General features: G+C 39.1%; 3 protein-coding genes across 3 annotated transcripts; 1 reads left to right on the top strand and 2 right to left on the bottom strand.

Annotated features, from left to right (window-relative positions):
• Nucleotides 1-11,424: 11,424 nt before the first annotated feature.
• LOC125190061 lies at nucleotides 11,425-13,083 on the bottom strand. Its single transcript, XM_048087258.1, has 4 exons — nucleotides 12,985-13,083; nucleotides 12,861-12,896; nucleotides 11,558-12,642; nucleotides 11,425-11,479 (listed from the first exon to the last, which is right to left on the bottom strand). The coding sequence occupies exons 1-4, from the start codon at nucleotides 13,081-13,083 to the stop codon at nucleotides 11,425-11,427; spliced, it is 1,275 nt and encodes a 424-aa protein (XP_047943215.1).
• Nucleotides 13,084-14,052: 969 nt separating this feature from the next.
• LOC125187774 (pentatricopeptide repeat-containing protein At2g17525, mitochondrial-like) lies at nucleotides 14,053-16,027 on the bottom strand. Its single transcript, XM_048084406.1, has one exon. The coding sequence runs from the start codon at nucleotides 15,956-15,958 to the stop codon at nucleotides 14,081-14,083; it is 1,878 nt and encodes a 625-aa protein (XP_047940363.1). The 5' UTR covers nucleotides 15,959-16,027; the 3' UTR covers nucleotides 14,053-14,080.
• Nucleotides 16,028-19,120: 3,093 nt separating this feature from the next.
• Nucleotides 19,121-20,492, top strand: LOC125191383 (trihelix transcription factor ASIL2-like). The gene has a single exon (XM_048088928.1). It carries the CDS (start codon nucleotides 19,250-19,252, stop codon nucleotides 20,324-20,326), a length of 1,077 nt encoding a protein of 358 aa, XP_047944885.1. The 5' UTR covers nucleotides 19,121-19,249; the 3' UTR covers nucleotides 20,327-20,492.
• The last annotated feature ends 945 nt before the right edge of the window (nucleotides 20,493-21,437 follow it).

Genomic DNA, 21,437 nt, shown 5'->3' with positions numbered 1-21,437 from the left:
TTTGGAGCGTCGGTATCTGTATTTCCGCTTAAGGCACGATGCGGTTGGCAGACCCTGCCACACCTCTATTCAAAAGTGCACGGCGGTAATCAGGCAGTTGGCCTACGAAGGCTCGGCAGACATGTGGGATGAGTACCTCCACATCGGTTAGACGACTGCTCTGGATTGTCTGAAGTTTTTCTGTGGGGGCGTGATAAACATTTTCGGTGAGCAGTACCTTCGAAGCCCTACTCCCCAAGATTGTCGGCATTTGATGCAGATGCACGGGGAGCAGCATGAGTTCCCCGGGATGTTAGGCGGCATAGATTGTATGCATTGGGAGTGGAAGAACTGTCCGACTGCTTGGAAGGGGGCCTACACGACCGGCTACAAGGGAAAGAATCCCACGATGATCCTCGAAGTCGTAGCTGATTACCGGGTGTGGATCTGGCATGCGTATTTTGGGGTAGCCGGTTCGAACAACGACCTCAACGTCCCCAACTCGTCGCCCCTCTTCAACGAGAAGTGTCGGGGCATCGGTCCAGCCGTCTCATTTGTGGCCAACGGCAACCGGCATGATATGAGCTACTACTTGGCGGATGGGATATACCCTAGGTGGCATGTCTTTGTGAAGACGATTAGGCACGCAAGTGATGAAAGGAAGGCCTACTTTGCGGACGTATTGACAGGAGTCGGCGCGCAAGGACGTGGAGCGCGCATTTGGTGTGCTCCAGGGCCTCGATGGACGGCAATTAAGGGTCCAACGCGTTTGTGGGATGTCCAATGCGTTTCCCAAATAATGTACGCCCGCATTATCATGCACAACATGATTGTCGAAGACGAAAGCGTACAACTGACTAGTTGGGCCAATGACGATGAAGCCGGTCCAAGCCACGGAACAGCCACCCCTAACGTACGACGTGGGGTACTTCTCGATGAAGTCGACCGCCTTAAGGAATATGCCGACATGCGCCAAGTGGATGCTCATATTCAACTCCAAAAGGATATAATTGAAGAGTTGTGGGCACGGAGGACTGCACGACCATAGTTTTTTATTTTTATTATGTAATTTTTTTATCTATGTACCTTTTTTTTAATGCAATTAATGAATTTTCCCGTATATGTGTCGTCAATTTAATTCCGTAATTTATTCCTAATTTTAATTTCGTAAATGTAGTATTTTTTGAATTATTTTTATTGCGGCAGGTCTATGGCTGACCTAAATCTGATGTGGCAGGTGGATTTTTAGTGCTGCTGACGTGGCAGGGAGAGAGAGTGGCTGGCCTATAACTGACCTATAGCCACTGTAGATGCTCTTATAGTGCTGTGCAATTTTTGTTAAAATCCAAGCGGTTAAATAATAATTTCACTTGTAAAAAATAAGCATAATTTGAGTGTGTATAAGTTAAGTGCTCACATCTCATGAATTGTTTACATGTCATATTTATAACTTTTACAACTATCTTTCATTAAATAGTTTTCTATTGGAAATGTGCACAAGTGCATAAATAAGCATACATTAACACATTAATTTTAGTATCTGATCTATATTAATGGTACTTGATCTTTCACTTTCTCACGCAAATGGTACCTGATCTTTATCTTATATCGATTTTAGTATCTAGTAACAAAAATAACCTTAGCTACTAAATATGTGATTTTTTGTTATGGAGGAAATTTTTGTAAATTTCCATTAAATAGTACTCCCTCTGTCCCAAAAAAAGATGGCACACTTGTAGATGTTGGTGAGAGAAAATATAATTTTATATTTGATGTGAGAGGAAACTTTTTTCAAAAGAGAAAATGTGACATCTTTTGTGGGACAAACTAAAAAAGAAAGTGTGACATCTACTATGCGACGGAGGGAGTACCAAACATGTGATTATTTTTTTCTTCTCTTTTTTCTTTTTTCTTCTTTTCTTCTTTCTTTTTAGTATTATATCTTCCTTTCTTTTTTTCTTTTTCTTCTTAATTTATGTTTCCTCTTTTTTTCTTTTTGACTCGAATTATTTTAACATGAGAAATACCCGCAAGTGTACGGGGCTATCGCAGTATAGGCAAGTCAAGAGTATCGTATCCACAGAGACTAATTAAGTGCTTAAGTACCTCGAATCAAGATCATTCGCTATTTAGACAACCGAAGATTGGGTTTTTGTATCTAAATCCTAAGAACAATGAATCGAAACAAAGTAAATAAAATGAGATGAGTGAATTGAAGAGAAAGTGGAGAAAGAGTAGAGCTTTGGGATCCAACTACAATGTTATAGTCTTGATTAATCTCACTAAACCTCTAAATCAATCTTCGAGCTATGCCGACTAGGGTCTCAAGAGTTACTAAGTTATCATGAAGGTAAGATCATGCCTTCTCTCGAATGCACATGACCTGTAGGTTGCATGCTAGGCCCAAAGTCTCCTTATAGTGTAAGCACACAACTCCAAAAGACTCCTAAGATTTTTACCCTCACACAAAACCTCACTCCTCTCGGATGATATTGATTAAGGTGTTGTCCACTCCCAAATCACACATTTGTTAATCAACTCTCATATATTATAACAATGTAAAGATGCATTCAAACGGGTAGCTAATCCAATGAATGTAAAGGCGCGGGAATGACAAAATAACTACATGAGTCAAGCATAACATTCAAAGATCGATTCACCTATTTGTGTCTCTAGGATTATTAGGAAAGTCGCTACCATAGGATAAGCCCTCTCTCGAGTGCACCTACCCAGTTGATTAGATTCTAACTATCAAAGTCTCCTTCTAATAGATTAGATTCTAACTCCTTAAGTTCCTAAGACTCAAGTCCTCACAAAGGGTCCCCTCTCTCGAGTGCAGATAAACCTATGTGTTGTACTCGTTCCTTTCACCACGTAAAACTAGCTATCTCTCGATTAATCTAGTTAAACGGACATAGTTCTAAAGTTGGCCAGACAAAAGAACAATAAAAGCACATGAACAAGCAAAATAACCACAAGAGCTAGGCGAAGGTTCAATTCAATTAAATCAAAACAAAACATATTCAAAGTAATCTTCACCCAAACCTCCACAATAAAATTAGCTACTCATGATGTTCATGAAAACCAAAACAATGGATTCAATCAAATACATCAAAGAAAGCAAATAAATACTCCCGTGGAATGATTCTATGGATTAGAGACTCCAATCTCTCGATTTGTAGTCTTCAATCTTCAAATCTCTCTTCAAAGTGTTCTTGGGAAGTGTTGGAATGTGTGGTAGGCGGTGGAATGTTGAATCCCGTGAACCCTAGGCGTTCTTCCTTTTTATCCCCATCAAAAATCGCATTTTTGGCATAAAAATACGCCAAAATAGCGTATCCGGCCGGTGGAATTACAAGGAGCAAAATTCACCCGGCCGGGTGGTCATTTTCGACCAGTTTCTGCCCGTTTCAGCGCATAATCATCGTACCCAGCCGGGTACTAAATTCACCCGGCCGCGTGGAATTTTCTAGAGCGCGCAGTGTTCGTAAAACGGCCATAACTTCTTCCACGAGACTCCGATTGAGGCGTGCGACGCGAAGCTCTTTCAAAGAAGAAGAGATTGATATGCTTTAGGGGCTGATTGGACTTCAAATTCTTGAGTAAATATTGTCTCAAACTAAGGTTGCTGCACATCCACATATTTTGTACCTTTTTCTACACATTCTTAACAAAATGGTCATATACCAAAATAATAGAAAAGTAATCATAATAATATCCGATAATAGACGAAATGTGATCAAAACCATGCAAGATTACTCTCTAAAACCAAGCAAAATCCTAGTATGTCACTTTTCTCTTCTTTTTCTTCTTTATTTTTAGTGTTTTATACATACATCTAATTGCATTCATAATATAAATTAAGAACAAACACCTAATTGAATTAATCATTTAAAATAATTAGATCAATTAAATATTTTTTATTGAATTATTTTATACTCATTTTAGGATTGAAACACCTAACTAAAAATATTCAATTCTTAATATTATTATTAATATAATTCACAATTTTAAATTTGTATTATTGATTAGTTATTAATTTAATGTAAAATAATAATAACAATAATTATTAATACAATATTGTGTAATTCATAATTTAAATAATTATACTATAATTATTTATTAATTACAACTAGTTTTAAGTATTATAACAATGAGGAGTGATCAATTACGAAACTAATTATCAATTACAAATTAAGACCAATTAAGAGCATCTCCAGTGGCGCCCTTTCCACTAGGACTTCCCACTAGAACTTCATGCCACGTCATCACTAGGACTTCCCATTGCACTAGGACTTCCTGCAAAAAAATTAAATTCACAATTATTCAATTTACGGAATTAAAATTTCGACACGAATACGAACGGGGAAAAGCGAATATTTCATTAAAAAAAACATACATTATTCGGAAAAAAAAATTACATAGTCAATAAAAAAAATTAACCACATCAACGTCCACCCCTCCGCGTCCAAACCTCTTTGATGATATATCCTCCTGAAGTCGAATATGGGCATCTCTTTGCCGCATGTCGGCAAATGCGCGCAACCGCTCAACCTCTCCATGAGGTACCCCCATGTTCACTTTCGCGCTGGCCACGCCGTGGCTTGGACCGGCACCCGTATCATCTTCGTTGGTCCATTGAGTCAGTTCGTCACCTTTACTTTCGATAATCATGTTGTGCAAAATGATACATGCGTACATGATGTCGCCGATGTTGTGAATATACCACATCCGTGAAGGACCCTTCACCATCGCCCATCGACTCTGGAGAACACCAAATGTCCGCTCAACAACCTTGCGAGCTGCCTCCTGACGGCTCGCAAAGTAGGACTTCTTTGGTCCGACCGCATGTGTTCACAAAGACGGGTTAGATTGGGTATATCCCATCCGCCAAATAGTATCCCACATTGTGCTGGTTGCCGTTGGCGACGAAACTGATGGCGGGACCAACACCATTGCACTGATCATTGAACATGGGCGACGACTGGAGGACGTTGAGGTCGTTGTTCGACCCTGCGACTCCAAAATAAGCATGCCATATCCACAGCCGGTAGTCAGCTATAGCTTCAAGGATCATCATGGGATGCTTGGCTTTGAAGCCGGAAGTGTGGATCCCTTTCCAGGTGGCGGGGCAGTTCCACTCCCAATGCATACAATCTATGTTGCCCAACATCCCAGGGAACCCGTGCACCGACCCGTGCATATTTATCAGCCGCTGGCAGTCTTCGGGGCTCGGACTCCGAAGATAGCGATCCCCGAATATCGCTCTAACGCCCGCGCAAAAATTCTCGCAGACACTCGACGGCTGACGACACGCCAATGTGGAGGTACTCGTCGAACATGTCGGCCGGGCCTTCGTACGCCAGTTGCCTGATTGCGGCAATGCACTTCTGTAAGGACGTGTGTCCGGGTTTGCCAGCCGCATCCTCCCTGATCCTGAAATACTCGTATCTTCTCTCTAAAGCACCCACGATATGCATAAACAGCGGACGATGCATCCTAAAACGTCACCGGAATAAGGCATCCCCAAAACGCGGGTACAAAGCGAAGTAGTCCTGATACAACCGAATATGTGCAGCAATGTGGTCCCGGGGTACATGACGTCGGCGATGGATCGGCCGAGGTACCGCTGCCTGCTGCCACCGCTGCTGCCTCGGCCGTAGCAATCGATCAATCGCCCCTTCCATAGCAACATCCAATTCATCCTCACTATCGCTATTACTAGCGCCCCCGCCACTACCACCCGCACGACTACTAGCCATTCTAGAAATACTTGAAAATAGAGTTTAGAGAGAGAAACTTATCAACACAAGTGGTGTGAATGAAATGAAGTTCAACGAGACATTTATGTGAGTTTAAAAGGCATTTTGGAGTGAAAATTGCATCATGTACCAAAATAGTGATTTATAAGTACAATAAAGATCAGGTACCATTTATGTGCGAAAGTGAAACATCAGGTACCATTTATGGAGTTCACTCTAATTTTAAATTGGATAAAGAAACACCACGAGATTATCTAGCTTTTAAAATAATAATCCATTTGTCACAACTCACCAAAAAAAGGAACAATATTTTCAATTTCACCAAACTGAACTCAAGAACATGCTCTAAATTTTTTGCATTCAACCTAAGATAATAATTTGTATTGATACAACAGACCAACATTCAGTCTAAAAAGGGCCTCGATTTTTAACCGAGCATCGTGCTGAAACAATAATGAACAGTTGATTTTGTAGCTATATTTCTTATAGGCATAAACACACACAAAACAAAGTTAGGACAATATACAAAAGATACTCCTACAAAATGGAGAATGGAATGCTATGAATGAGCAAAAGGCATAAAGCTCATTCAACATCATCTTTCATTCACTTGTCTATTATCTCTATCTTCCCTTTCTTGTCCTTCTCGGCAAATCTGCATACAAAATGAGCATGTCACGTTTCCGGACATAACTAATTATCAAAATCAATTCAAATCAACGGGCTTACATATAAATGTCATGAAAGGGACCGATTTTCAGGACACCCTTCATTAGAACTGTAGAAAGGTAATCCTCGCCCATGCCTTGGACGACTTCGACCTTGGCATATTCAAGATCACAGTGGCCAGCCATACGCATGAACACGTAGAAGACCCAACTACTACTTTTAATATCTTTGTTGCCGGTATAGAAAGCTTCCACCACTCGCACATTCTTACCCCTAGGCCTCGCCTTCACGAACACTTCCCCCACCTCCTTTTTGGAGGACAGATCGTACACGAACCAAACACATGAATAGTCGATAATGAATAAAATGTCGCCCCCCACATATACGAGGTTCCTGTATCCCAGGTCACGACCATATAACGGCGGAGGGATGTTTTCTGCAAATATAGCCCATTTGTCTTGAGCAATGTTGTAAGAGAGGAGAGATGGTTTACAATCTAAGGCACATCCTATTCCTCTGCCATAAAGCAAGTGATGATAGTATATCATGACAACTTCATCGGTCCACTGAAAGCAAGAGATTGCACAGGGACACATAGTCATGGGAGTGGGAACAGGCAAGTCCTCTCCGTTCTCCGGATCATACAATTCAAGGGCAGTGAGTGGACGGGGATACTCACCCATGGAAACACTCAAGTTCTTAGCATCCAACTCTCCTTTCTCCGGGTCGTACAACTCAGCCCAACCTTCTCGTTCAGCTGTGCCCCCGCAGATGAATATCCTGCCATCATGTAACGGGACTAGAATGGGGTGGGAACGCTTTACCTTCATAGCAGCGGGGCAAAGTGTCCAAGACTCACATAGAGAACCATCAGCTGGTGGCACTGCAGACCACAAACAGTTTGTCGGTTCAGACTTTTCTCTATCTTCTTCTTCATCTCTAATATTAATCATGCCCCCAGCCATAAACAAGGTATCACCCACACAGAAAAATCCCACACAAAAAGGTTTGGGTTCCAGTTTTCTTTCAAATCTGGATATTACAAGATCTCGATCACTACAATCCTTCAAGCCCAACTCGTCGAAACTATGATAGTGCATAGTATCATCCAGGGCAGACCAAAGCATCGTGAAGCGTAAACCGCCCTCCATATGCTGCTTAATGAAAACCAACATAAAAATATTACCCATGTAACGGAAATAATTATCCATCAAACAATGGATTAGTAAATTTGCCATCATAAAATAAAGTTCAGGATCAATAAAATTATTGCCAAGAATTGCATGAGACATGAATGTATTCAATTCGCAACATAACTATTCAATGTCAATTTGCAACAACTATAGCCCATCTTCTACCTTTAGAATCAACCAAGAAATCCATCACTCACATACTGTATATATTTATTTTTTTCCTTAATGCACAAAGAAATTGATCTAATGCTTGAGTAAATCATTTACCATTTTTTCTTGATTCTTCATCTCCATGAGATGCTCCTAGAATCAAAATATCGAAACAAAAGTTAAATTGACTATGATTATAATATGAGGGGTGTGTGTGTGGCTTAGTTAATTGAATTTACTATTCGAGCTTGATATCTAAATTGCAAGAACTCGAGCTGGCTGCTGAGAGAACGTAGCTCTTCATCACCGTGTATGTCGCTCAAGTCATCACCGGTGTACCTCGGAGTAAAGAGACTCATTTGGCCAAGCCCTTCTCCTGAAATTATTTATTCATCACACAACAAGATTAACTTCTACCATGTAGTCTATTGAACCAATGAAACTAATAAGCCACCAAACAATGAAATTAGCCCTAAGAATAGCATCAATATCGATTCTAATTCGTAAATTAAATCTATGGAGTATTGATGATCTAATAATCCAAACAAGTGTAGTAATTAAAGTGTAATTAAGAAGATGATGATGAACAAGCCATCACCCCTCTGCCATTCAAAACCGAAATAGAAAGCAATTAAACAAACATACTGATCAATAGAGAGGAATGAGAAGAGGGTTGTGGCGTTAATTCTTCTCTAGGGAAGAAGAGCGATTCATCACATTTTACTAGAAAATTTCTTAACTAAAATTTTGAAATTAAAAAATCTAATTTTAGGTAAATATTCGATTTTCCTTAAAACAATATTTTCCACAAGTCAGTTAATGAATGAATAAATCTAATTAGATCATATATTCTGCAAATCTGAAAAGCCACGTATAAACCCTAGATCAACTTCAAATAAGGCTAACTGCTTTAATCCTCTGAATGTTAAAATCCAGGTGGTTAAGTAATAATTTCACTTGTAAAAAATAAGTATAATTTGAGTGTGTAATGAAAATATTTCACTTGTAAAAAATAAGTATAATTTGAGTGTGTATAAGTTAAGTGCTCACATCTCATGATTTGTTTACATGTCATATTTACAAGTTTTACAAATATCTTTCATAAAATAGTTTCCTATTCGAAATGTGCACAAGTGCATAAATAAGCATACATTAACACGTTAATTTTAAGGGTGAACTAGGTGAATGGTATCTTATTTTTCACTTTCGCACGCAAATGATACCTGATATTTATTTCATATCGATTTTAGTATCCTATGACAAAATAACCTTAGCTACCAAATATGTGATTTTTTTTTTAGGGAGAAAATTTTTGTAAATTTCCATTAAATAGTACTCCCTCTGTCCCAAAAAAGATGGCACACTTGTAGATGTTACGAGATTTTAGGAGATGTTGTTTTGTGTATTAAGTGCTGAGAGAAAATATAATTTTATACTTGATGTGAGAGGAAACTTTTTTTTAAAGAGAAAATGTGACATCTTTTGTGGGACAAACTAATAAAGAAAGTGTGACATTTACTATGGGACGGAGAGAGTACCAAATATGTGATTATTATTTTCTTCTCTTCTTTCTTTTTTCTTCATTTCTTCTTTCTTTTTAGTATTATATCTTCCTTTTCTTTTTCTTCTTAATTTATGTTTCCTTTTTTTTCTTTTCTCTTCTTTTTCTTCTTTATTTTTAGTGTTTTACACATACATCTAATTGCATTCATAATATAAATTAAGAACAAACACCTAATTAAATTGATCATTTAAAATAATTAGATCAATTAAATAATTTTTTATTAAATTATTTTATTCTTATTTTATGATTGAAACACCTAACTAAAAATATTCAAATCTTAATATCATTATTAATACAATTCACAAATTTAAATTTTTATTATTGATTAGTTATTAATTTAATGTATAATAATAATAAATAATAATAATTAATATAATATTGTGTGTTTCAGAATTTAAATAATTATACTACAATATTTATTAATTACAACTAGTATTAAGTATTATAGCAATGAGGAGTGATCAATTACTAAACTAATTATCAATCACAAATTAAGACCAACTCATACCCATCAGAATAGAAAATCTAGCGGTTGAAATCATGTCACATGGATTATATTGTAAATTAAAAAGTTATTAAATAAATTTAAAGGGTATTAATGTCAATTCTCTCACATCAAAATCATCTCAAAACTTTAAATTTACGTAACTCTCTCGATTTAAATTATTTTTTCGCAAAAAATATATCGAATTAAAGATAATTTTATAAAGGTTCCAACGAGATCTCAATTGTATATGATTCTACGATATTCGGGTGATGAAATTTGACAAATTATATTTCAATTTTCATAAATGTTGATAAACAAATTTTATCAACAAATGCAAAAAAAAAAATCTCTATAGAATGTATGTAAAATCTCAATAAAACTGTGTTGATATTTTCTTGTACTTATGTTGATATTCTCATGTCATACTGTTGATATTTGTAATACACTATATTGATATAAAAAACATCCACGAAAATTATCATATGATAACATAGTGACAATATTACCCTTTTGTTGATATTTTGTCTACTATTTATTGAAATTTGTGAGCTTTAGTCTCATCCACTTATTTCTAAATCTAAGAGTGTAGATTTAGTTTTAATATTGGATTATGATGTTATAAGCATTAGAAGATAACCCTTATAACAATAATATTATTATAATAATTAAATATAATTATAATTATAATTATAATTAAGTACTCCCTATATTTGAATGATTTTTAAAATAAGTTAATTATTAATTTATAATATTAAAATAATAATATTAATATTGATTAATAATACTAGTATAAAGAGTGAGAAGAATGAGAGAAAACATTATAGTATCACTTTTGATACTTAGTTTTGTGTATGCAAATAACCTCAATGACACAAATGGAAAAATATAGTACTCTCTCCGTCCCACAAAAGATGTCACACTTGTGGGATGACATATGATTTTAGGAGGTCTTGTTTTGTGTGTTAGATAGAGAGAGAAAATATAATTTTTATATTAATATAAGAGAGAATTTTTTTCAAATATGGAAATGTGACATCTTTTGTGGGACAAACTAAAAAGGAAAGTGTAACATCTTTTATGAGACGGAGGGAATAGTATTTGTTTAGAAGGCATTTTGGAGTGAAAATTGCATCAGGTACCAAAAAAAATGTGATTTATATGTACAATAAAGATCGTGTACCATTTATGTGCGAAAGTAAAACATCAGGTACCATTTATGGAGTTCACTCTAATTTTAAATTGGATAAAAAAACACCACGAGATTATCTAGCTTTTAAGATAATAATCCATTTGTCACAACTCACCAAAAAAAGGAACAATATTTTCAATTTCACCAAACTGAACTCAAGAACATGCTCTAAATTCTTTGCATTCAACCTAAGATAACAATTTGTATTGATACAACAGACCAAAATTTAGTCTAGAAAGGGTCTCGATTTTTGACCGAGCAGCGTGGTGAAACAATAATGAACAGTTGATTTCGTAGCTATATTTCTTATAGGCATAAACACACACAAAACAAAGCTAGGACAATATACAAAAGATACTCCTACAAAAGGGAGAATGGAATGTGCTATGAATGAGCAGAAGGCATAAAGCTTATTCAACATCATCTTTCATTCACTTGTCTATCATCTCTATCCTCTCTTTCCTTTTCTTGTCCTTCTCGGCGAATCTGCATACAAAAATGAACATATCACCACATTTAAGAACATAACTAATTATCAAAATAAATTCAAATCAACGGGCTTACATATAAATGTCATAAAAGGGACCGATTTTCAGGACACCCTTCATTAGAACTGTAGAAAGGTAATCCCCGCCCATGCCTTGGACGACTTCGACCTTGGCATATTCAAGATCACAGTGGCCAGCCATACGCATGAACACGTAGAAGACCCAGCTACTACTTTTAATATCTTTGTTGCCGGTATAGAAAGCTTCCACCACTCGCACATTCTTACCCCTAGGCCTCGCCTTCACGAACACTTCCCCCACCTCCTTTTTGGAGGACAGATCGTAGACGAACCAAACACATGAATAATCGATAATGAATAGAATGTCGCCCCCCACATATACGAGGTTCCTATATCCCATGTCACGACCATATAACGGTCGAGGGATGTTTTCTGCAAATATAGCCCATTTGTCTTGAGCAATGTTGTAAGAGAGGAGAGATGGTTTACAATCTAAGGCACATCCTATTCCTCTGCCATAAAGCAAGTGATGATAGTATACCATGACAACTTCATCGGTCCACTGAAAGCAAGAGATTGCACGGGGACACATACTCATGGGAGTGGGAACAGGCAAGTCCTCTCCGTTCTCCGGATCATACAATTCAAGGGCAGTGAGTGGACGGGGATACTTACCCATGGAAACAGTCAAGTTCTTAGCATCCAACTCTCCTTTCTCCGGGTCGTACAACTCAGCCCAACCTTCTCGTTCAGCTGTGCCCCCGCAGATGAATATCCTGCCATCATGTAACGGGACTAGAATGGAGGGGAATCGCTTTACCTTCATAGTGGCGGGGCAAAGTGTCCAAGACTCACATAGAGAACCATCAGCTGGTGGCACTGCAGACCACAAACAGTTTGTCGGTTCAGACTTTTCTCTATCTTCTTCTTCATCTCTAATATTAATCATGCCCCCAGCCATAAACAAGGTATCACCCACACAGAAAAATCCCACACAAAAAGGTTTGGGTTCCAGTTTTCTTTCAAATCTGGATATTACAAGATCTCGATCACTACAATCCTTCAAGCCCAACTCGTCGAAACTATGATAGTGCATAGTATCATCCAGGGCAGACCAAAGCATCGTGAAGCGTAAACCGCCCTGTTGAATGAAAACCAACACAAAATATTAGTCATGTAAAGAAAATAATTATTCAACTACATATATAAACACAACAATTCAATGGCAATTTGCAACAACTATAGCCCATCTTCTTCCTTAAGAATCAACCAAGAAATCCATCACTCACGTACGGTATATATTTCTTTTTTTCCTTAACGCAAAAAGAAATTGATCTAATGTTTGAGTAAATCATTTACCGGTTTTTCTTGATTCTTCATCTTCATGAGAAGCTCCTAGAATCATAATATCGCAACAAAAGTTAAATTGACTAATATTATAACAAGACTGTGTGTTGTGTGTGTCTTAGGTAAATGAGTTTACAGCTTTTCGAGCTAGCAAGAGCTCGATCTGGTGGTCGAGATCAAGCAGCTCTTCATCATAGTGTAGGTTGCTCAAGTCATCACCAGCTAATAGACTCATTTTGCTCAGCTCTTTTCCTGAAATTTAATAATTTTATCAAACAACAAGATTAACCAATAGTATACACTACTATTGAATCAATGAAACTAATAAGCCACCAAACAATGAAATTAGCCATAGCATGAATATCGATTCTAATTCGTAAATCTATGGAGTATTGATGATCTAAAAATCCAAACAAGTAGTAATTCAAGTTATAATTAAGAAGATGATGAACAAGCAATGAAATTAGCCCTAAGAATAGCATGAATATCGATTCTAATTAGTAAATCTATGGAGTATTGATGATATTATAATCCAAACAAGTAGTAATTGAAGTTATAATCAAGAAGATGATGAATGTCGATTCTAATTCATCTATCTATGGAGTATTGATGATCTAATAATCCAAACAAGTAGTAATTCAAGTTACTATTAAGAAGATGATGAACAAGCCATCACCTCAATTCAAAATCGAAATAGAAAGCAATTAAAAAACATACTAGGAATGAGAAGAGGGTTGTGGCGTTAATTCTTCTCTAGGGAAGAAGATCGATTCATCACATTTAAATTGAATATTTCTTAACTTAAATTTTGAAAATAAGAAATCTAGTTTTTGGTAACTATTCGATTTTCCTTAAAACAATATTTAATAATAATAATAATAATATTCATTTCACACTTTAGTTATATGATAGTCATGAAATAGATAATCACAACTTTGATAAAATTGCTCAAAAAATCATAAATTTTGATAAAATTATAGTAGTATAAAACAACTTTAAAAGTCTGGCTATAAAAACCTATGGATTATTTTTATCATGACGAAATGTTCCAATTTTTTTATTTGTGATATGTTGATAATTTAGGATACATGTTTCAAATTGACGTATTGCTAAATGTGCTAGAGAAAAATGAAAATATATACTACATGCGATCTCATCCTCATAGAAATTATAAGAAAATTGAGATATTTTTAAATAGTGGATTGTTAAACTTGTGGTTAGACCATCAAAATTTACAATTTTTTTGGCAATAATTCCAACAATCTATTCTCAGATTTCCCTTCCATAGCTACCCTAATCAACAAATTCCATGTATTATGATTTGGAGCAATGCCTCTTTCCATCATCTGCATAAGCATCACAAAAACTTGTTGCAAGTCCCCTACCGCCCACAACGCCTCGACCACGACTCCATAGCTCTCCGAATCGAGCAGGCAGCCTCTCGTCTTCAAGTCCTCCATCAGCCTCACTGCAATCCCAGCTCTTCCCTGCTTGCAGAACCCACTGATCAAGGCGTTAAAAGTTGATGCAACGGGAAAATACCCGATCCCTATCATCTCGTTTACGAGCTCAACTGCCTCCCTCATGCACCCTTTCTTGCAGTGTTCCTGAATCAAACTAGCATACACTATAGCACTTGGAGCCCTGCCCCTCTCTCTCATCTCATCGAGAACTTTCCTAGCTTCGTCTGCGTTTCCCTCTTTGCATAGGTGCAGGATCGTAAGAGTACGATCCACAGCTTGAGGGAACCAGTTTTTCATGTAGTCAAGAAACTCAAGCGCTTTACCAACGTCGTTGTTCTTGTACAAAGAGTATAGGATGCTATTGCAACACGCGATTCTTCCACCACATCCGCCTCTATCCTCAAGCATAAGCTCGAATATCTCTACTCCCTCACGAGTCTTCCCAGCTGAGCAGAACCCGTGTGTCAGTGTCTCAAACGTGACAAAGTCCCAACGAACGCCGGCCCTTTTCATCTCATGAAACAAATCAAGAGCCGAATCCATCTTCTGAGACGCGCAGAAACCTAAAATCAGAGCATTGTAGGTCTCCGTATTCGGCAAACATCCCTTCACCTCCATTTGCCTAATCAATCCACACCCTCCTCTAACATTTCCCGCCTTCACAAAACCCTTCGCCAAAGTCTTGTACACAACAACGTCGTGAGTCCCTCCCTTCGCCTCCACCCTCTCCATCACCTCAACCGCCTCTGAAATCCGCCCCTCGTTGCATAGAATCTCTATCAACTTAGTCAAGGCAACGACATCGGGCACAAAGCCATTGCCAAAACACTTCTCCAGCATCACCAGAGCCTGCACTAGATTCCCCTCGCCACAATACGCCGATATCAAGATATTAAACGTGACGTCACTGTACCTCTCCATCTCATTCATCAAACTCCTAGCTCTTCCAACTTTCCCATTCTTGCAAAGGGCATGAAGCAAAGTATTGTACACAACCACATTAACCTCGACACCGTGATTCTTCATCACCTGCAGCAGCTTAAACCCGTCCCCGATCCTATTCGTCAAGCAAAAGCCTTTCATCAGAATCCCATAAGTGTAATCATCACCTCTCAAACCAGCTTCCATGATTTTCTTCCTATAAAACTCCCTAGCAATATCAATGTCTTCCTTCACCAAAACATCAAGAATCGAGTTCAATAATTTCAAAGACGGCGAGGCCTTACCAAACTTAGCCACCATATCAAGAACTCTAACCACTTCCCTGATCATCCTAGCCCGCCCTAGCCCGCGGACGATCGTGATAAAAATGTCTTCATCTGGTAAAGAACCAATCCTCTTAGGCATTTCGTCGAGCACCTGGTCTACGACATGAAATTGTCGAAAAGAGCAGAGCTTGTGGATCAAAGCTCGGTATGTGGAGACATCGTGTGAAAAATTGGGGATTGTGGAAGCCCATTGGAAGGTTTTCAGAGCTTCGTTGGCTGATTTCTGCTCCAGAACGAGGTGGGTGATTTGGTTGTTTGTTGGAACTAAAACAGAGGGCGGCGCGGCTGTGGCTGAGATGAATCTTGATCGATTGTGAGAGGAAAAGAACCCTTTTTTACCAATACTTTGAGTTTTTGCAATGTTGAAGATAGTAGACATCGATTCTTAGCTTCTTCAACTGCTATTTTTCAATCCAAACTCAAATTTAGAGCCAAATGCTTGTTCTCTCATCTTCTCCTCAGACCCAAATTTAGATATGAACATGAATTCGCCTATTTTTATAGGATTGGTAAGTTTTTAATTAATTGTAGTAATTGTTCTTAGTCGAAAATGTATTCTATGTTGGGAGTTAAATTTAAAATTTCTAACTTTGCCTAAGTTTTTTGGAAGGGAAAAAACTTATTTAATTAATTGTGAAATTACTAAGAGCATCCACAGCGGTGTTTCTTATCCGTCTCTTAACCGTCTCATCTCTTCACTATTCATGGGCCCCACTGTACTTTTCACTCCATCTCTTAACTAAGAGATAGCACCCACGTCAATCCATCTCTTAACCATCTCATCTCTTAACTATTCATTCAATTTCATTTTTCATTTTTATTTTCAACAAATCCAATTAATAAAAAACACACTTCATTAAATAAAATAAAATTATAATTTAAAATCCTAAAAATAAAAAAATACATAGTTAAAATCCTAAAAAAATAAAAATACACATAATTAAAATCCTAAAAAAATAAAAACACACGTAATTTAAAATACTAGAAATTAAAAACACTTAAAAAACTACTCCGCCGGCGAATCATCCCCCGAAGCCGGTGGCGGTGCACCCGGCTGAAGACCAAGTTGCGTTGCCATCGCCTGCATTCCGAGAACATGATGTTCGTATTGGGTAGGCGTCATCTTGGAAGTGTCAGCCATCGTGGAGAGCATGTATACGGACCACAGGGAAGTGTTCGAGCCCATGCCCGCGCCCGCGCCCGCCTGGCTCGATTCGCCCCGGCTCTTCCCCTTCCCCTTCCCTCTCCCTCTAGCCGCCTTCGCCGCCTTGGTCCCTTGCGGCCGACGTCGTGAACCGGATGAGGGGCCACCGACTTCAGTGGGCGTGTCCTCAGCCTCATGTGAGGCGTTGCCTGATCCGCCGCCCTCACTAGACGAGTAGCCACCCCCGTGTGCTTCGTACGTTTCGAGCTCGAGGATTGGACACCGCCAGCCCACCGATCTTCGTTTCTGACCAGCTGCCAAACATCGATATGTTTGAAATCTTTTTTGACGTCCTCTTTAAAGACGCGCATTGCCGCTCGCAGAATGTCGGCTTCACTGGCTCCGCTTTGGTAATGCTTCGCTTCACCCCTGTAGACCGCGCAAAACTTTTTGACATCTTTGTCGACCCGGTCCCAATGACCGCGGAGCATCTTCACGGTGCGGGGGCGACTCCCCCTCGGCTTTGAATCTGTGTTGTAAAGCTCGGTGACCTTCTGCCAAAAGCACAATTTGTTTTGTTGATTCCCGACGATGGGATCGTACGAGACGGTGAGCCAAGAGGTGTATAGAGCCAACATATCCTTGGAGCTGTATGGATGACGGCCCAGATCCTCCTCCACCTCTTCCTCTACCGGGGTCTCTTCGTCCTCGGTATCGCGGCTGGCGGAGCCTCTACCGCTGCTGAACGGAACGTATTCCGGAATGTGTTCCTCCTGAAAATTCTCCCTAATTTGGGACAATCCATGCGTTGCCCTCGGAGGGGGGGAAGGACGATAGTATGCATCCAGATCGAAATGTGGAGCTTGGTACGGCGCCGGCGTAGCCGAGCCTTCGGTGCCCGGCGTTGACGAACGAGCCAGCTAGTTGTACATGCCCCCAGTCGCCAAACGCGTTTAAATCGAAGCCACCGGAGCCGCTGGAGTTTCCATCACCGGACATTATTAAAGAAATTGGAGAGAGAAAGACAAGTGAATTGAGAGAAGAATAGATGTGGTGTTTGTAGTGTTTGTGTGTGGAATGGAGAATGAAAGAGAGTAGTGTGTATTTTATAGAATAAGAAAAAAGAAAAAAAAAAAAAAAATTACCGTTGAAAAAAACGGTAATATTACCGTTAATTAAAAAAAAAAATTAAATCATTTTTTTTTTAAAAAAATTAAAATTAAAATCAGATATTCGACGCCCACTCGCGTTGCCAGCGAGTGGGCGTCACGCACCAACAGCGACGTGCCACGTCGCCCAGCGCGTGGCGAGACCGTCTCGCCAGCTGCCTCGGCGAGACGGGACGCGGGACGAGAGGGGGACGGGAGGGCGACGAGATGGACGCCACAGCGGCGTCTCGCCGGCGTCTCGTCTCTCCGAGACGAGACCGGGCTGAATTTTTCAGCCACTGTGGATGCCCTAAACTAAGTTTCTTACTTTTATTATGTATTTTTAATACAAATCCTTATACCCCTTTTTTAATTCAAATATTAATTACAAAACAATTCAATAAAACCATAAAGTCGTGTGCCTATATAATTGATGGGGTGTGTTAAAGGATACTTACAGCATCTTAGTGTAAAACATCCCACAAATCACACCTTTGGATTCTCAGATTGAATGTTTGTGATAAATTATATTATTATATTTAAAATGTACATTATTAGACTAAAATGCAAAATTATTATCCGAGCTACATTATTAGGCTAAAAATCTATATTATTAGATGACACGTGGTATTAATCTGACAGTTAGATCGCAGGATCTAATGGACTGCAAGTATTTTGAGTTTTACTTATATTTAGTATTCTGATCTGAATAGATTCCTATAACGGATTCCATATTATTTCTACATGGTAATCTTGTTTTCCTATAAGAGCATCTTCAACCATTTACACTAAACTCAAACTCATTTTAGTGCAAATGTCACATCAAATATAATTTTACTCTAACCATTTACACAAAACTCAACTTAAAAGAATATTCTCTATGTTATGCCTTTTTTACTCACAAAATTTGAAAAACTTTTAGATTTTGGTTTAGTGTAAACTTAAAGATAGGTATTTTTTTTTTCTCAAAAACCAAAAATGAGATTGGTTTTTTAGTACTATTAAAGCAAAATATCTATCCGATTTTAAGTTTTAGTGTACCCTTGAGATAGGTCTAACGGATTCCTATTATTTCTACGTGGTAATGTTGTTTACTCCCATCCTTGACAGATTATAAATTTCTACCAAAAAAACATAAATTAAAACGCATAATTTATAGCGATTTTCTTTTAATTAAAATGCACTAACCAAATAGAAAAAATATTTCCATTTAGAAAATCATTCAAATAAGAAAAGGCCCATCTAACTCCAGCCCACCGCCGCCTCCGCCGCTCCACCGCCACAACCGCCTCCACCGCCACCACAACCACCACCGCACTTATTAATACACCAACCAATCAACCAATCACTCATCTCACAAACCAAATCCACTTCACCAATGACTTCCTTCTCCTCCTCCCCCTCCGCCTCCCCGCCGCCACCGCCGCCGCCGCGGCATTCTCTCTCCGCCTCCCTCTCCCCCTCCCCATCCCCCAATCGCGCCCTCCCCCAGCCGGAATCGAAATCCCCTCCCCCCAAACGCTCGCCGCCCCTTCCATGGTCGCACCAGGAAACCCTAGCCCTAATTCAGGCCTACCAGGAGAAATGGTACTCCCTCAAAAGAGGCCAGCTCAAGGCCTTCCAGTGGGAGGAAGTCTCCATCACCGTCGCCGCCCGCTGCGGCTTCGACGAGCCCTCCAAAACCGCCACTCAGTGCCGCCACAAAATCGAGAAGCTCCGGAAACGCTACCGCTCCGAGCTCCAGAAACCCTACCTCAATTCGTGGCAATACTTCGAGCTCATGGATCAGATGGAGCGCGGCCCCATCCCTCTCGATGCGCGCCCAATCACCATGGCTAAGTCCTTCCCCAATCACATCAGTAGCAATAGCAATAACAGTGTTGGCAATTTCACTAGTTTGTATTCGAATTCGGCTGATTTTTACCATAACGACGGCGGCGCCGGAGGGGATAGCGGCGTCTCCGATGATAGCGATGAGAAATGGAACACGGCTGCTGCCGCTAGGAATAAGTCGAAGAGCATTAATAACATCGTGCGTGGGGCGGTCAGGGGTGGAAAGGCAGCGCCCGTGGTGGGTCGAGGGCTTAGGGGTGGGAGAGTGGTGAGAAATTTTGTGAAGGGGAGGCCAGTGGAGTATTATGGTGGGGGTTTTAGCGATGACGATGGTGATGATAGCGACGAGGATGCTGCGGATGAGGAGGAGGAGGTGAAGGCGGAGACGGGAGGAAGTGGTGGGAGAGGGATGGAGCTGGCGGCAGAAATTAGGGGTTTTACAGAGAGGTTTATGGGGATGGAGAGTAAGAAGATTGAGATGATGCAGGAGATGCAGAGGTATAGGATGGAGATGGAGAAGAAGAGGATGGAGATGATTGCTGAGGCACAGAGAAAGATGGTGGATACAATCGGAAGGGCGTTTGGAGCTAATAAACGGGCGAAAGTGGATCAAGAATGTTGACAGCCATTGCTGGATTCTTTGTGTTGCTTAGGGAATAATATAACATGTAGTGAGGGTTGCTGCCATTGTTGGGCAGTTTGTATTCTTTGGGGAAGTATTGTAGAATGTAATAGATTTTCTTCAACTACTGATTCCAGCTTATACAGAGTGTTTCTTTCTTCTGATATGTGACTTAGTTGTTAGGAATGTAGTAGATTTTCTGTTTTTATAGTTTTACTCAATGAAATTAGGGGTTTTATAGAGAGGTTTATTGGTATGGAGAGTATCAAGATTGAGATGATGCTGCAGACAGAGATGGAGATGGAGAAGAAGGGGAAGGAGATGATTTCTGAGGCAGAGAAAGATGGAGGACATTGGTCTCATAAACGGGCGTAAGTGGGTCGAGAATCTTGACAGTCATTGCTGGTTTCTCTGTGTTGCTTAGGAAATAATATAGAAGCAATCTTGAGCGAGTTTGGAGCTCATAAAAGGGCAAAAGATTGCTCTAACAATCTTGCTGCCATTGTTGGGAAGTTTGGAGTTTTCTTGCTCTGTTTGTATTCTTTAGGGAAGTTGGAGTTTTCTTGCTCTGTTTGTATTCTTTAGGGAAGTATGGATGCTGAGGCTTTAACTTCTAATCCAACTTATATAGTTTTTCTTTTTTCCTCTGCTTTGTGATTTAGTTCTTAGAAAGGTAATTGATTTTCTGTTTTTGGCATTTGGTGAACAATGAATACAATATTTTCCATTCATCTTTTTGGTCTCTTTTGTGATAGTAGAGAAATGCCATGCGTTTTTGCACATTAAAGATTCGAGCAATTAAATGCATATTTAGAAGGATAAATTTGTTTTCAGGATTCTAGGATTTTGGTATATATACAGGGTTTTGAATGTATGATTAAGGAAACCAATTTTTGGTGTATTTGCTACTATCTAAAATTAACTTTTTCCAAAAGATGAAATATGATTGTAAACAGATTTTCGATTGTATTGATTCAATCCGAAATATTTCAAACAGAATTATATTTTTCTTGTATGAAATCACACCTTAAAAGGTCTTTTTTCAGAATTCTCTTTGCTTACCAAAATTTCCCCCCCTTTTTTTAGCTCAAAATAACAAATTTTATGTCAA

The sequence above is a fragment of the Salvia hispanica genome, chromosome 5 (assembly GCF_023119035.1).
Source record: "Salvia hispanica cultivar TCC Black 2014 chromosome 5, UniMelb_Shisp_WGS_1.0, whole genome shotgun sequence".
NCBI classification, from domain to species: domain Eukaryota; kingdom Viridiplantae; phylum Streptophyta; class Magnoliopsida; order Lamiales; family Lamiaceae; genus Salvia; species Salvia hispanica.
The sequence above is the reverse complement of the archived record's forward strand: the minus strand, read 5'-3'. Positions and strand labels throughout refer to the sequence as shown.

Coding starts and splice junctions, on each gene's coding strand:
- LOC125190061 (XM_048087258.1), bottom strand. CDS start 13,083: ATGAGTCTATTAGCTGGTGATGACTTGAGCAACCTACACTATGATGAA. Junction 12,643..12,860: donor TGAAGAATCAAGAAAAACCG/GTAAATGATTTA, acceptor TTCATTCAACAG/GGCGGTTTACGCTTCACGAT. Junction 11,480..11,557: donor CCCTTTTATGACATTTATAT/GTAAGCCCGTTG, acceptor TTTTGTATGCAG/ATTCGCCGAGAAGGACAAGA.
- LOC125187774 (XM_048084406.1), bottom strand. CDS start 15,958: ATGTCTACTATCTTCAACATTGCAAAAACTCAAAGTATTGGTAAAAAA.
- LOC125191383 (XM_048088928.1), top strand. CDS start 19,250: ATGACTTCCTTCTCCTCCTCCCCCTCCGCCTCCCCGCCGCCACCGCCG.